Below are 17,655 nucleotides of genomic sequence, written 5' to 3'. Positions count from 1 at the left end.
CTGGATATTTAAAAAATATGAAGTCACTCGATTTTTAAATTTGTTGCATGTTGAAATAATATTTGGCGTATATTGGGGTAGATCTATTATTAAAATTCATTTCACCTGTTTCTTTCTATGTTTTAAACAGGGCTACTAGAAAGTTAATTTCATATGTGGCTCGCATTATATTTTGTTGGACAGCACTAGTTTAATTTGTATACAAATATTGTAGATAAAGATCATATATTTTTTAAACACAGGATCATTTCTGGACATCCTTTACTGATGGAGACTTTCTTGGCTTTGAAAAGTTTCATCTTGACCTTTTCATCTCCCAAGGTAGTGGCATAAGATAAGAAATACCCTCACTTCTCAGAAAAGGCACCCGTCTTTGGCTAAGCCCAATGAAAGGCAGTGCTATCAGATAATAACATGAGTGAGACCTGGGGCGCCGTGGCACCAGTGCACCAGCTCGTTCTCCCTCTCGATGGCCTCGCCGAGCTCAGGTGGCCAGTTGCAGTTTTGTTCCTGCTCCATAAGGAAGTCCACGCTCTGCCACACCAGCTCCTGATCTGAGGGCTTAAGGTGCTCATGGTAAGAAAGAAGCATCTGGAGGATGGACGACAGGCCATGAGCTGCTCCTATACAGACAAGCAAAGCATCATTAATTCACATAATTGGGAGGAGAACCAGTTTGAAGTCTGGGCGTAAGTATTACAGATTGATGAAGGGGTTGGGGAAAGCCAGGCATTCTAGGCAAAAGGAACAGGCACAAAGGTTACAAAGGTATGAGAACACTTTGCCTGCTGGAGACTTTATAAATGTGAACCAGGGAAGGGAGAGATAAAGCTCGAGTTTGGAGAGGGAGGCAGGCGATCTGCAAAGGGGCTTGCAAGTCATGCTTGCAAGGAGTGATGGGGAACCACTGAAGGATTCAAAGGGGTAGCAACTAACTTTCATTTCACAAGCCTCATATCTCAAATGTAGTCATTGTGATTCAGTAGTCTGTTATTGATCCACTAATACTAAAAACTTGAAACTGTCAGCGGCTGAATCCTGCTTCCCTGTGCAGAGGTACTATTGGCAGTGAGCATATAAGCTGTTAATTTTCAGCAAAATTAGGCCGGTGAATTCACAATCAAGAATAAAGGATTTGAGTCTTTAGTGAAAGTCATTGTTAAAATAGCTCCATTTCTTTTTTTTCCTTTTTTTTTCTTTTTTGTTTTAACATCTTCATTGGAGTATAATTGCTTTACAATGTCATGTCAGTTTCTGCTGTATAACAAAGCGAATCAGCTATATGTATACATATATCCCCATATCCCCTCCCTCTTGCGTCTCCCTCCCACCCAAATAGCTCCACTTCTGACAGGTAGACTCTGAAAACAAATATGAAATTGTGCTTTGTAGTATCCGTCAATATTTGTTTTTAAATGGCCTTTCAAAGGGTTCCCAGTGAAAGCAATAGTGATGACCTATGTCAAAAACAAAATCTTCCAGTCTTTAGCCAATGCTGCTGTTAGAGACTGCCTTTCTCCTCCAGGCCTTTGCCAACACCCTCACTCACCCAAGTATTCGGTTCCATAGTAAGAATACATCAGTGGGAATGGTTTCCTCTTTTTCATGGCATATTGCTTCCCGGAGTCCAGGATCGCCTGGCAAATTGATTTGATCTGTGCTGGGGTCAGCACCTGAGTAAGGAAAAGAGGCAGAAGTCAAGTCAGGATCATCAATATTCCTCAGACACTGGATTTTCTTGCTTAAAAAGTCCATCAGCATATCCCCCCCAGTCCTTTTCCTATTTGTAAATAAGCTCAGCCCACCGTACCTTTTTTTTTTAAAACCACTGATTCTCTCTTCGTTGTCAAGTTTATCTCCCCTCTTCAGAAAATTTGCAGTTCTGATGGGAAACACACACCTTTACTGCTATAGGTTTTTATAAATGGCAGAGACCACCTAACAGCTGTTATATCATTAATCCTTGTCACAGGAACAAGAAGTTGCTCAGGAAAGAACAAAGACTGGTCCTAAGCGACCATGCTTGGCAAAGCTGTTACTTCTGATGTATGGCACGGGTCTGGCTCAGACAATGGGCCTTCAGTTTGTGTCATTTCGACTGTGCTCATAAAGCCACAATTCTATGACAAGCTGCTGCATGACAGACCCGCTGGAGCCTTTTGCAGTCCATGAAGGAAACCTAAGTCCAATAAGGACCAAGGCAAAGGAACTTTTACTATCAAAATCATGCTGAATAGACAATGGCTAAAAGGCCGTCTCCCATATTTTATTCAATCTAGGTACCGTAAGTTTTAGGGCTATACAGGTTAAAATGTTCTCAAGCCTACACAGCATCACTGCATTTATTAGGGTGCTGCTCACGTTTGCAATGTTCTCTGTCTGCCAGTCTACCTCGGGGCACACTGGATGCTCCCTTTGGCACAGCACTCGTCACCTGTTGCGTTCTGTCTCTCTCTACTGGATGATCAGATGCAAAGACTGTGATGTCTCATCATTTTGGTATCCTTGGTTCCTGACTCTGAGCCCGAGGGGGCCTTTGGTAACTGATGAGCGAGTAAGTGCCAGGTGGACTGCCATGAAAAGCAGAGCCCCCCTCTCCTCTTTTCTTTATTCACCCCCTCCCTCCCTCTTCCCCTTCCTTCCACAATTATTTCTTAAGCCCTTACTATAAGCAGGAAAGACTGTTCTAGACGCTGGAGACACAACAGTGAACAACACGACAAGACCTTTACTCTCATGAAGCCAACCTTCCAAAAAGGCAGACCTACACAGGAAAAGTACCAGCCAGAGTAACCAAAGGAAGAAGAAATCACCTGAAGTTCAGCCTTGGCCTGACTGGATGAATCTGGGCTCAAGGAACAATCTACTGGATTTGGGCCTTTCTCCGAAGACTCACACATCAAATTTTCCTACCTGATATCTGCCATTAGACTCACCCATTCCTTTTGAAATAACTAATGATTTCTTAAGTCATAACTTGCTCCTCTGATTTACGCAACATTAGAAGGGCAAAATATAATCCAGGTTGTGGCCCCTTCAAATCCAGCATTTAATTTGGAAAAATAATCACATAAAGAAGAGGAAGTTGTTCATTAATTAATTCTGCCAGTTAACATTACTGAGCTACTATTCCAGTGAGGCCCTCTAGTAGGTATTGTGGGGGAAACTCTAGAAAGCCTAGGACACATTTTTTTTTTTTCCTACAAGGAACTTACTATCCAGCACTGGAGATAGACATAGACAAAAGTCTACAATAGAGTGATTAAAGTTCATGAGCCCACCTCACACCAGTCAGAATGGCCATCATCAAAAAGTCTACGAATAATAAATGCTGGAGAGGGTGTGGAGAAAAGGGAACCCTCTTGCACTGTTGGTGGGAATGTAAATTGGTACAGCCACTATGGAGAACAGTACGGAGGTTCCTTAAAAAACTAAAAGCAGAACTACCATATGACCCAGCAATCCCACTACTGGGTATATACCCAGGGAAAACCATAATTCAAAAAGAGACATGGGGCTTCCCTGGTGGCGCAGTGGTTGGGAGTCCGCCTGCCGATGCGGGGGATGCGGGTTTGTGCCCCGGTCTGGGAGGATCCCGCGTGCCACGGGGCGGCTGGGCCTGTGGGCCGTGGCCGCTGGGCCTGCGCGTCCGGGGCCTGTGCTCCGCGGCGGGAGAGGCCGCAGCAGTGAGAGGCCCGTGTACCGCAAAAAAAAAAAAAAAAAAAAAAAAAAAAAGACATGTACCACAATGTTCACTGCAGCTATATTTACAATAGCCAGGACATGGAAGCAACATAAGTGTCCATTGACAGATGAATGAATAAAGAAGATGTGGCACATATACACAATGGAATATTAGTCACCCATAAAAAAGAATGAAATAATGCCATTTGCAGCAACATGGATGGACCTAGAGATTATCACACTCAGTGAAGTAAGTCAGACAGAGAAAGACAAATATCATATGATATGACTTATATGTGGAATCTAAAAAAATGATATAAATGAGCTTATTTACAAAAGAGAAATAGACTCACTGACATAGAAAAAAACTTGTGGTTACCAAAGGGGAAAGGGGGGGAGCGATTAAATTGGGAATTTGGCATTAACAGATATACATTACTATATATAAAACAGATAAACAACAAAGACCTACTGTATAGCACAGGGAAATATATTCAATATCTTGTAATAACCTATAAGGGAAAAGAATCTGAAAAGGAATATATATATATGTGTGTATATATATATATACACATATATATATGTAACTGACCCACTTTGCTGTACACTTGAAATACTGTAAATCAACTATACTTCAATTAAAAAAATTTTTTTAATTAAAAAAAAAAGTTCATGAACCCAGGCAGGGGTGGAAAGAAACAGTAATGCAGAATATTTAACACATCAGCTTCACTAAGACATCATCTCCTCATTTTCCATCTGGTTGCTCAGAAACAATTACGTCATGGGTTCCAACTTAAGTTTCCCTTTTATTAGGTACCTATCTTTGCCTCTTGGGTTTACTCCTCCTTTCTGCCTAGAAATCCTAAAGACCCTATCTTCCCACGTCTTCCCACCGTCATTTCAGGGCTCAGCCTCGGGTCTTTCCTTAGATGGACGGCACATTTCTCCTAAATGATTTCCTCCTCTGCATCCGTTCGAATTGTTACCAAAATTTCATTTGCCACTGACAACATCTTACTCTCTCTGTACCTTTATCAGCACCAACTGACCTCACATTTAGTCTTACTCTATGTAATATCTTGCATCATCAGCCTCATATCGACCCCTCCATCCTGGCTTACTCTCAGAAACCTGCCAAGAACCTCAAAGGGCATGAACTTAAGAGGAGTCTATGCTGGTCGCATCCCATAATTTCCTGGGAATATATCTGGCTCTTCACCTGAACTGAGGTCCTGTATGCCACTATTGGTCTTGAATCCATGTGACAGAGGCAGTTTTTGTGATAGGAAAAGGCCACTGGATTTTCAGGGTACGTACTCATTTGAATGACTAGAATTCTCCCTATTTGACTTCTGTGCTGATAATTGAAAACTGGCTTATTCTTTCCTCAGCTGAACATTTATTCATGTCTCCGTTCTCTCCCCGCCCCACCTGCTTGTTTTTAACCCAGAAAAGGAAAATCAACTTTGGTTCTATGCGGTGCCCTCTTTCTTTCCATCCCTGATCCACAGCTCAGAATAGAGAATGAGTTTATAAAATATTTCAAAACTTCCCCGGTCATGCATCATGTCTGGGTGGTTTCCTCTTATCTCGCAGAAACACTGTGAAAAACAAAGAGAAACGGCGCTTGTCGGGCCGGATAAAGACTAGTTATGCGTGCAGTTCTTTATCGCTGGGAACAGACAAGACCTACCCTTGGCTTTATTGATCAGCAAATAAAAAGGGGAAAAACAGTGTACATGAAAGTGTGCAGAGGAGAGCACTGAAGAAGAGGGTACTGGTCCCCGCCCAACACACAGTACGTTAGGAAGAAAGGAGATGAGACACGGGGCAGGGGCTGCTTCGTGTTCTCCCATTTGTCTGCCCTTTCTGACATCCCTCCAGGCCGCACTCCCAGCACAGAGGAACACACAAGCGCACACACTTCCAAGAAGACGGCCTCCGTGCTGCTGAAACACTCTGAGGCCTTGGGAATGAGGAAATGGCATTTCCACTGGGGAAAAAAAGCAACTGGGGATGGCAGAGAGCGGCTCCCTGTGCATTAGGCCTTTATCGGGACAAACCCAAATTCCCTCTCCTGTATCTGTAGCACATAAGGCTATGCATGTGTTGATGTCTTGGATGGATTTGGTTCTTTTTAAAAAAAAATTTTTTAAATTAAAGTATAGTTGATTGACAATGTTGTGTTAATTTCAGCTGTATAGCAAAGTGACTCAGTTATACACATATAGACATTCATTTTTTAAATATTCTTTTCCATTATGGTTTATCCCAGGATATTGAATACAGTTCCCTGTGCTATACAGTAGGACCTTGTTGTTTATCTACGTCTGTATCTTTATTCCTGTCCTGCCCCTAGGTTCATCAGAACCATTTTGTTTTTTAGATTCCATATACATGTGTTAGCAATACGGTATTTGTTTTTCTCTTTCTGACTTACTTCACTCTGTATGACAGACTCTAGGTCCATCCACCTCACTAGATTCCACATATAAGTGATATCATATGGTATTTGGATTTGGTTCTTTAAATAAAAATTTGTTTTTTCACTGAATTTAAATAAATTAAGATATCTCAAAAATACAAAGCAAGTCTCTGGTGGTTTGGTGTAAATATTTTCATTAGTCTAATCGATTCCCTTCGCTGATCCTTGAACGGAGGTGTTTGCTGTGAAGTAGTCCCATTGGGCTGGGCTCTGAATATGAAGAGCCGAGAGAGTAATAAAGCCCATTCTGTGTTTCCTGGCCCCGCCTAAAGGTTGTGCTCTGATGGAACCAACTCCCTGCTGAGGAGAGAGGACCTTTGTTAAGGAAATGAATGAAATGCGCCAAGCCACAGAAAGCCTGCCTCACCACAGACCCCTTTCCAGGGTTAAGTGTCCCGCCCATAGGCCCTCTGAAGTGGCAGTCTTTGCTAGCTTGATATCAACCACCGCCAGCATTAGCAAGCAGCAGTCCAAAATGCCCAAAGTATGTGACTGCCCATCCAGATGGAATGCAGAAGGTCACTCCAATATCATGCCAAACACATATGTAACAGAGCAAGAATCTGACATTAACTTAGGTGATTTCCTCCAGCAATTTATTTCATCCACTCCTTTGCCCTGCCTTTCTGGTGGTAGCACAAGCTTCTGCCTGAGAGAGAAAAAAGCCATTTGATGAGCAATGAACATCAAAACGACTTTTTTTAGGTTAACTTTAAAAAAAAAATCTTATTGGAGTCTAGTTGATTTACAGTGTTGTGTTACTTTCAGGTGTACAGCAAAGTGATTCAGTTATACATATACATATATTCATTCTTTTGTTGAGACCCATGGAGATAATAGCTCTGAGGAAAAAAGGCTGTTGAGTTGTAGAAACTGGGTATTTTAGTACTTGAAGTTGAGAATACAAACAACAGACCTGAAGGATATGTAGAGTCAGGATGGAGCTAAATCTGTTCAAGGTGGAAAGAGGCGAAACCAGCAAACTGAAAGTCAGTGTGGAGTTCCTGCTCTCCTAGCCCCACTCCCTTGCGCTAAGCATTAGGAGAGATCCTATAATCCCCCGAAAAGGTTTGGGGATCTATAGGTAGTTAGGATGTGTGTCCCCCACTCCCACCTGGAATTGGGGAGATGGCAGCCTCAAAGATGTGGCTCTTGCCTCAGGGTCTGGGGCCAGTAACAGAGATACCGCTGCACGGCATGTCCACAAGAGAGCCAGAGACAATCCTGAGTTTCCTGTGGGTACCATGGTGGAGCAGAAAAACATCCCACACCCTAAAGTAAATTTTTCTAAAAAAATTCACTACCCAAATTTAAAAGTTAGGGAAACTTTTTGGGTACAAAGTCAATATAAACATACGGTTAGAGTTTTACTTTTGAGGCCTGTTTGGGGCTTAGATTCAGTTGGAAGCCACTAGGTTACAGGTAAGGGCCAGGCCTTCAGGAAATCTCTGGAGTGGGTGGAGAGGTACTTCAGGTGTTGAGAAGACAAAAACTCAGGGGAGCTGCTTTGATGCAGAAGAAGCTTAAAGAGATAAAGTAGGGCTAAGGGAAGGCTTTCAAATAGGAAACAGATCTTGATGAATCAGACAGTTCATATTATGTGCCAGGCCTGTGCCAGGCCCTTTGAGAGATGATATCATCTTAACAAATAGACTTAAGAGGTGAATCATTTAAATAATGAAGTATTTCGCATTTGTTTAAATTCTCAAAGTTATGATCTATAGGGGTAAGGTGGAGGGAGTGAATATTAAGGGCTTCACAGAGGGAGAGGGACATGAGCTTAAGCTCTGAAGGACAATGAGGAAGTGGATAAATGCAAGTGGCGGGGGGTGGGAGGGAGAGAGGGTATTTTAAGCTGCGGGCTGACGGGGAAAACCTTGTGTATTAGGGCAATGCTTCTCACACTGCAATGTGCACACAAATCACCTGGTGCTCTTGTTAAAAATGCAGATTCTGATTCAGTAGGTCAGGGACGGGGCCAGGAGAATACAGTTCTAACAAGCTCCCAGGCGAGGCTGCTGCTGGTCCCAGGACCACACCTGAAGTGGCAAGCGATGGGATTATGGGCGCACAGAGGCTGGCTGCAGCAGAGGATTTCTCTTGGGAAGGGTGAGAACTTGGAAGGAACTGTAGGAAGTTCCCAAAGACATTCAAGGAAGCAGGAGGGAACACCAGGCAAGAACACCGCACACCATAATTTCAATGATCAGATTACCCAGAAAAGAGAAGTGGCAACAATGGGAAATTCTCTTCCAATAGGCCATGCGTAGGAAAAGTGTGTCTAAATCTGCAAAACCCAGTGGGGAGCTCTCTTAGCCAATGTGGCCAAGTTTATTTTCTTAACTAGTCTCCAAATGGGGCGCATGTGCTGGTGCAGAATAAGCAAGTCCCTTCCATCTGGTTTTCCTGATGCTCCCTGACCATCATTATGCTGGGCGATGAGGAATCAGAAGGGGGTTGCTCTACTTAATGATTATCTTCCAATCTTTTAGAGGGATTCAACAGAGAATTTCACTTATAAACACTTGGTCCCAGATACCATTTCAAAGTTGTTTCTTTTCCCTTCTCACGTCAAGAAACCCAAGCCAAGAAAACAATGGAAACTAGAAAAGGAAAACAGGTTTTACCCCATTCTTGCTGACTGACTGCTGGCTTGAAAGATTTATTACAAGTACCTGGTAACCCAGTCTGCACCAAGGGTCACTAGATGATTTCCTGTTCTATTTCTTGCAAGACACGAAATGTCTCAGAGCCTGAGTTTCCTTATCTACAGAAGGGGGATCACAATGACTTGCCCCACCTACCTCTCAGGTGATGGTGAGACTATTACTAAAAAAGCAGTTCCCATTTGGAATTAGCAGATGCAAACTAGTATGTATAGGATGGATAAACAACAAGGCCCTGCTATATAGCACAGGGAACTGTATTCAATATCCTGTGATAAACCATAATGGAAAAGAATATGACCAAGAATGTATATATATGTGTAACTGAATCACTTTGCTATACAGCAGAAATTAACACAACATTGTAAAACAACTATACTTCAATTAGAAAAAAGAAGTACTTTATTTTCTTGTTAACTTTTATATTGGCTTTCTATTGCTGCTTAAACTTGGTGGCTAGAAACAACATGAATTTAGTCTCTGACCACACCCCAAATCGATGACATCAGCCTCTCAGGGTGTGGGACATAGGCATCAGTATTTATCAAAACTCTCCAGGTGATTCCAGAGTGCGGTCAAGTTTGAGAATCACTGAGAAACTTCGCTTCACCACTTTCTAGCAGTGTGGATTCAGGCAAGTTACTTATACTTTCTAAGCCTCAGTTTACTCATTTGTAAAAAGTATCGATAATAAGACCTCCCTATCTCACTGGATCGTTATGACGATTCCATATAAGACACTTAGCACAATTCCTGCCATGAGGCACGTGCGCGATGCAGTAAGCTGGGGTTAAGATAGACGTTGCAAGTCCAGCAGCGACTCAACCCCACCATTCAGCACCACAGGCCTTGCAGGTCTGTGCTCAGAATCTCCCTCAAAAAATAACCCTGCTGTTGTTGCTCACCTCCCACACCCCATCTTCCATCCAAGGACCAGCTTGTGTCAGCTTGCATTCCTAAGTCACTGTAACTTGTAAGTCATAGATTAGTAACGTATGGCTCTTCATGTCTGTGTATTTACTTTTCTTTCCTCATCACCACACTTTGGGCGTTTCACTGTCCCACTATCTCCAAACCACATTGCTTTGCTCTTTCAAAACTACTGCTCAAGTTTACCTGGTTTCTAGACAAGTCTCTGTCACTAACTTTGTTACTTTAGACCAATCACGTAACCTCTCTGGTCCTCAGTTTCCTCACCTGAAAAAAACAAGGAGTTAAGCTGAGGTGGTCTTTAATGTGTCTTTCAGCAATAGTATTTTGTCATTTTGTCATTCAACACTTTATGACAACCATTTTACAAATCTATAAATACTTATTTGGGCATTAATTCTGGGATGTGGATGGGATGGGATGTTTCAGTGGTTTCATTTTCTACAGGCTAGGCAAAAAGCCCTTTGCAATGAGATTATAGTGCATGTTTAACTTGACCTCTATTCTAGGCATCTTATTTTATGAAGATGCATATTCTCCCATGTGATCCAGCAATCCCACCCCTGGGCATATATCCAGACAAAACTATAATACAAAAAGATACATGCACTCCTATGTTCATAGCAGCACTATTCACAATAGCCAAGATATGGAAACAACCTAAATGTCCAGGTACAGATGAATGGATAAAGAAGATGTGGTACATATATACAATGGAATATTACTAAGCCATAAAAAAGAATGAAATAATGCCATTTGCAGCAACATGGATGGACCTAGAGATTATCATACTAAGTGAAGTCACACAGAGAAAGACAAATATCATATGATATCACTTATATGTGGAATCTAAAAAATTATATAAATGAACTTATTTACAAAACAGAAGTAGACTCACTGACATAGAAAACAAACTTATGGTCACCAAAGGGAAAAGCGGGGAGGGATAAATTGGGAATTTGGGATTAACAGATATATATTACTATATATAAAATAGACAAACAACAAGGACATACTGTATAGCACAGGGAACTATATTCAATATGCTGTGATAAACCATAATGGAAAACAATATAAAAAAGAATGTATATATATGTATAACTGAATCACTTTGCTGTACAGCAGAAATTAACACATTGTAAATCAACTATATACTTCAATAAAAAAGTCATAACTTCTTCCAGGGCTTCCCTGGTGGCACAGTGGTTGAGAGTCCGCCTGCCAATGCAGAAGACACGGGTTCGTGCCCCGGTCCGGGAAGATCCCACATGCCGCGGAGCGGCTGGGCCCGTGAGCCGTGGCCGCTGAGCCTGCGCGTCTGGAGCCTGTGCTCCGCAACGGGAGAGGCCGCGACAGTGAGAGGCCCGCGTGACGCCAAAAAAAAAAAAAAGTAGTAACTTCTTACTAAAAAAAAAGATGCATATTCTCTTATGTGCTTTCTTCCTAGTAGAAAGCTTAGGAAATTAGAAGTTGTTTTAGCCTCTTGGCATTGGTTAGTTGACTAACTGGAGTCTTTGTCTCCCGATGCCTCCAAAGCGAATGACTACGTTATTAAGGCCTGATGTGTAATTGACCATTTCACGTCAGACGCTCCTCTAAGCCACGGTTATGTCGTTACACTAGTCTCAAACCATGGTTCAACGGACATTTTTCAAGTGCTTGCTGCGTGCATGACACTGGGCTAGAGACTACAGGAATATAGAGATGAGTAGTTGTGGACAGTCAGGTATCAAGTAAATGCCTTTCGTACTTGGAAAGTTCTCCCCTTATTCCTTGCTAACTGGATCTCAATTTCATTAGGCTGACAATTGTGTTTAACTCCAGGTGATAGTGAATATGAGCTTCAGCCAGTCATGTCAATCCCATTGTCCCTTGCCTTCCTTGAAGCTCGAGTTGGCTATGTGACCTCACTTTGATCAATGGAGAAATCTGCTGAGGTGGGAGCTTCTTGGAAAGCTTTTGATTTCATGATAAATGGAAATAAACTGGACAGACTTGGCTGTTACCTGCCTTTCCTCTTTTTGGTGCCTTGAATGTTTATGTGAGGCCTGGAGCTGTAGCATCCACTTTGCATCCTGAGGCAATAAGCTTGTGGATGAAACACTAACATTCACAGAAGGATAGAGGAAAAAGATCCTGGGGGTTGTGGACATCGTTGGGCATCTGTACCACAACTAGGAGCACCTATCTGCAGACCCTTGTTATGAGAGAAAAAGTACTTCCTTTTTTAAAGTCACTGTTCATTGGATTACTTACAAACTCACATCAGCTGGGCAGCTGTAAAGTACCAACCTAACAGCACTGCTAGCATTCATTTCCCTGTAAAGCAATTTTTGCCCACATATTTCTCTGTTTCCATGGAAACCTCTAGCTCCGGAGCTCTTTAAAGTGAGGCTGACTGCCTGAGTGGACAAATTCAAATGCAGTTTTCAGTGCTGGCTGTACTCACAAGGTTGTGATTGATTTTTCTTGTTAAGTGCTATCCTAGAGCCCGGAGACAAAGCCTGGCAAACACACTGTCACCTTGCTGCCATTGCCCTGGGTGACCTTCCTACTCCTTCCACTTATCTTGCTCCAGGTCAGGGACAAGGGACACTCTCCAATCTGCCCCCAGGACAGTAGATCCTCCAATCCTCAAAGTCGATTTGGGGAGACAGAGAGGAGACTTGTGGGATCCTCAGCAACAAGTGCTGTGAAGGAATCTTCTTCCTTACCAGGAACCGCTGTCACCTCAACTTAAGTGACAGTATTATGTACTACCTGCCCTGTCACTTGAGAGAGCTAGTCATGAAAATGGTCCTAGAAGAACAATATCTGAGCCATTTGCGACATTTTAAAGCTCAATAACTCTTTCACCTAGATATTTTCGACAAAATAAGCTAGGAGGGTTTCTTTTCCATGGGCCTGTGGGATTGATGGGTGCCCTGAAGGTCACAAGTGGTGGAGATTCTTTAAAATGGCTTACATCTTTTTGTCTTCTTTTTTCCCCCAATACCTTAAAATATATTTTAATAAATATGTTCCTGGCGGGGGGGGGGATGAAATGGGAGATCGGGATTGACATATATACACTACTATGTATAAAATAGATAACTAATGAGAGCCTACTGTATAGCACAGGGAACTCTACTCAATGCTCTGTGGTGACCTAGATGGGAAGGAAATCCATAAAAGAGGGGATATATGTATACGTATGGCTGATTCACTTTGCTGCACTGCAGAAACGGACACAGCAGTGTAACGCCAACTATACTTCAATTAAAAAAAAAAGTGTTCCTTGGGGCTAAAGGAAGCTAAGGCCCTGAATAGTACCTTCTCGGCAAAATAAAACCTAAACCTATTGCAGGGGGTGGACTGGGTGACCGTGGCTGGGAAATTTGGAATTTCTGGCTTTGTCATTATATGGCCCTGAACAAGTGATGTAACCTCTCTGCCTTCAGTCTTCATTGGTAAAATGAGGTAGGTGACCAAGTAACTTCCCGAGACCTTTCTGGTTCATGATGGTTTATAAGTATGTATCGAACTTTCCTTCCTCCTCTTGTATTCATTGAGGCATTGGAGGGAATCCTCTGTGTGATCCTGTCCAACGTAGTTTCGTTATGGTGACACAGTGCTTTCAGGTACTTCGAAGGGAAAATGATTCTGCTTTTTCGTTTTCTGGTCTCTTTTCGGAAACAGTTGTAGCCAGGGGTCTTTAGGAGAGCTAGGTTATAAGATTCCGAAAGAATTGCGTTCTATATAAACAACATATCCAAAAAGGAGATTGGAGATGACCTGGGCATGCAGGTACGCTGAAGGGAGTGGCCACCCCTCACCCTCCCCCCACCCCACCCCATTAGGGACCAGGCAGCCAGGATGCACAAAAGAGTCTCTGTGGCTGCTTTCAATTTTCATTTTAGGCCTAGGGGAAGGAGAAGAAGAGAGGGTCTCAGGAGGAGCTGGCTCTGTGGCTGAAGAGGAGAGAGGAGAGAAGAGTGAAGTAAATCCACACCTTTGCTCTGTTAAGGACACCGAACTCCCCAAAGCCACTTCCTTAGATTTCAGTATCCACAAGTTCCATGTGGTTGCTATGGAATGAACACAGCTAGGGAGGCTTCTTCCTGGTCCTTACAAAGGGTGGGATGAATCACCGGGTTATATAACCAGTACTAAGCAAAGCAGGATTTACAGCCTTGTAAGTTAGTAACTAAGGTCTTTGTCTTATATAAGCTTTATCCTGTACATGTTAATCAAGCCCTACTATGGCTCACTCAGAGAAGTCTGTCAACAAAAGAGAGAAAAACCTCTGCCATTGTGGAGGTGACATTCCAGTCTGAATAAATGCATATTGTGCTCCATATTTTATTGCCCCCAATATGTCTTATGCGGCCACTTTCCATAATTTGTTATTATTTTAATGGGGCTGCCTTCATAAAGAAATCAATGTTAAGTAAATTGTGTGCCACATCTCAGGTTGCCTGGGGAAAATTTAACAGGAGATGAAATCCATTCACAGGCTCCGATGTTCAACTGAGGGTAATCACCAAAAGTGTAAGGATGTACATAGGACAGAAATGGCCAGCTGGCCAGTTGCTATAGCAGATAGTTACATGGAAAGGTTTAAAAACAGAGCTCCCAGTCTATACCAAGATTTTATAGGAGGTAGGACTGAACACTCATCTTTTTTTAACAAAAGCTCCACTCAGGATGCTGGGACACAGACATTGCTTTACATTGCAAATCCAGCATGATTTAGTATTGCAAATAGCACGGGTGGTTGGAACAAGGAACTCAGCTTAATCTTATGTGGTTCATGTAAGCTGTGCTGCTGCTATTCCTGGTCACGGACTAGACTTAATTATAAGCTCGATGCCAGGAACCATCTCTATAAATATGCTTCATTAGTTGTAACACAAAATACTACTGACCATTTACCAATTTTTCAAAAGCACGTATCTCCGTGATAATGAGAGAGGAGCCCCATGTTTAATATGTAAAGGGGGGAGATACATTAAATATATAATTAGTTATGAAGAGGCACTTACAAAATAAGGTCTCCCAACTACACGATGACGGAACAACTCCAGACAAAACTGATCCACGTGATACATGCATGTGAGATAAATAGATTTACTGTGAAAGGTGTACAATTTGGACTTCTACTACAGTACATCAGCGTCCGAAGGAAAGAAGTACCTAGGGCCACTAGTATAAGAATGTCCACAGCAGCTTAATTCATAAGCTTTATTCATGAGATCTGGAAACATCCTAAATGTCTATCGACAGGAGAATGAATAAATTTGGAATATTCACACAATGGAATACTACTCAACAATAAGCAGAACAGATTGCTGATACATACAACAGAGAGTGGATCTCATGAACATGCAGAACTAAAGGAGCCAGGCACAAAAGAGTGCTTGCTCTATGATTCCATTTATATGAAGTTCAAGAATAGGCAAAATCAAACTATGGTGATAGAGATCAGAAGAGTGGTGAACTCCAGTATCTTTTTTTTTTTTTTTTTTTTTTTTTTTGCGGTACACGGCTTCTCACTGTTGTGGCCTCTCCCGTTGTGGAGCACAGGCTCCGGATGCGCAGGCTCAGCGGCCATGGCTCACGGGCCCAGCCGCTCCACGGCATGTGGGATCCTCCCGGACTGGGTCACGAACCCGCATCCTCTAAATCAGCAGGCGGACTCTCAACCACTTTGCCACCAGGGAAGCCCGCCAGTATCTTTTTTAAAAAAATTAATTACTTAGGGCTTCCCTGGTGGTGCAGTGGTTGAGAGTCCACCTGCCGATGCAGGGGACAGGGGTTCGTGCCCCGGTCCGGGAAGATCCCACATGCCGCAGAGCGGCTAGGCCTGTGAGCCATGGCCGCTGAGCCTGCGCTCCGCAACGGCAGAGGCCACAACAGTGAGAGGCCCACGTACAGCAAAGAAAAAAAAAAAGAATTAATTATTTTTGGTTGTGTTGGGTCTTTGTTGCTGCGCGCGGGTTTTCTCTAGTTGCCGCGAGCGGGGGCTACTCTTCATTGTGGTGCGCGGGCTTCTCACTGCGGTGGCTTCTCTTGTTGCGGAGCACGGGCTCTAGGCGAACAGACTCAGTAGTTGTGGCTCGCAGGCTCTAGAGCGCAGGCTCAGTACTTGTGGCGCACGGGCTTAGTTGCTCCGCGGCATGTGGGACCTTCCCGGACCAGGGCTCGAACCCGAATCCCCTGCACTGGCAGGCAGATTCTTAACCTGTTCACCACCAGGGAAGTCCCTCCTCCGGTATCTTTTGTGTGTGTGTGTGAGGCAAGTGGTACTAACTGGGATAAAAGGACTTTCTGGGATGATGGAAATGTTCTTTTTCTTAATCTGGGTAATAAATATATGAGTCACAGTGACATCATTGAACTATGCACTTAAGATTCATACATTTTGCTATATGTAAACTATACTTCAATTTTAAAAAGCAAAATAAATCAAGGTATTGAACAGCTTATCTATCAAATGATAGAACAAATGGTTTAGCTGTTCATTAACACATTTTGTCTGAATGTCAAGGTCCTTTGGTCAGAAGACACCAACTTTGCTAGGTATCCTGAAGAAGGGCCTTCCTAAATCTTGTGTGAAATTAAAAAAAAAAAAAAAAAAAAGGTGGTCTCCCTTCCAGGCAGATGAATTGCATAAAGTGGCACATTACCTCTGGGCTGATGCAGCCCCAGGCCAAGGCTTAGTGACCAGGACACTGAGGCTGGATTTCACTTCCCTCGCCCTTTTGGCCAGGTGCCCTTGTGCAGGGCACAGCCCTGCCAGTCACACAGGGCTGCCTTCCTCTGGAAGGAAGCTAGGGATCTGAGGGCAGCCAGGCCTGAGAAGGGAGTCACACTGGAAGCCAGAAAGCTGCCATATCCCAGGCAGTGTTCTCTCTTTTGGTGACACTGCTCTCTGCCTGTCTCTTTCACCTTCTACAGACCCATCTTCTCTCCTTCTCTATGGCTGAAGGTGACCTCCAGCACACCATGATACACACCAGCTTGCAAGTCTTATAGTGTCCCTCAGGTTTAGTCACACTTCAGGATCAACCAGAACCACTGAAACCTAATTTCAAGTCCCTGAGAGAGAATCTGATTGGCTCAGCCTCGGTCAGGTGCATTCACCCCAACTGCATCAATATGGGTGCAAAGATCCACCCAGAGAGGGAGGAGGATGGTGTTTCACAAAGAACTGGGATTATTCTGAGCTAGGCAGACTTCCCTAAAAGGGTCTACTACACTCTTAAACTACTAGAAAATCCGACTTCCAGTGGCTTAATCAAATAAAAGGTTATTTTCTCACATGAAAGAAAGTCTAGAAGTGGCTGACTGCTGATAATGTTTACTGGTTTGTGACGTCACAGCCAGGATGTCACAATTCTCTCTTCCTTCCCTCATATTGGCCCATAGGCACAAAATGGCTGCTGTAACTCCAGGCGTCATGTTTATATTCAAGGCAGGAAGAAATGTGGAAGCCAGCACCAGTCATGTCCATTTTCTCAGGAAAGCAAAAGGTTTCCCCAAACTCCCGAGCAGACTTATATTGACATGTCATTAGCTAGTACTGTTTGACACAGCCACCCTGACAGAGAAGTTGGAAAACCAAATAATTATCCGAGAACATTGCTATGCCAAACAAGATTAGGCTTTTGTTAGTAAAGACAACATGGAAAATGAATATCTGGCAGGCAGCAGTGTCTGGCACCAGAATGAACTATAGGAATCCACATTCTCTGAAAAATTTATGTTAGCCATTCATGATCACGTCTGAACACAGGTGATGGAAAGCACACTTAATTCCTTCTTTTAAAAAAATTCACTGCTTCTCACCACACGCTAAGCCACTCGATTTTGCACTCCACCACCTAGGATCCTTTGGCTAGGATT

The 17,655-nt window shown here is 43.1% G+C and overlaps 1 protein-coding gene across 1 annotated transcript in view; it reads right to left on the bottom strand.

Moving 5' to 3' along the window:
• LANCL3 (LanC like family member 3) overlaps nt 1-17,655 on the bottom strand; it is a 99,333-nt gene that overhangs the window by 20,114 nt on the left and 61,564 nt on the right. Inside the window, exons 2-3 of the mRNA XM_079910182.1 lie at nt 1,550-1,673; nt 426-623 (exon numbers count right to left, since the gene is read on the bottom strand). Coding sequence (XP_079766308.1) covers nt 426-623; nt 1,550-1,673 — 322 coding nt within the window. The remainder of the gene's footprint in view (nt 1-425; nt 624-1,549; nt 1,674-17,655) is intronic.

This window comes from Stenella coeruleoalba (assembly GCF_951394435.1).
Source record: "Stenella coeruleoalba genome assembly, chromosome: X".
In the NCBI taxonomy this organism is placed as follows: domain Eukaryota; kingdom Metazoa; phylum Chordata; class Mammalia; order Artiodactyla; family Delphinidae; genus Stenella; species Stenella coeruleoalba.
The sequence above is the reverse complement of the archived record's forward strand: the minus strand, read 5'-3'. Positions and strand labels throughout refer to the sequence as shown.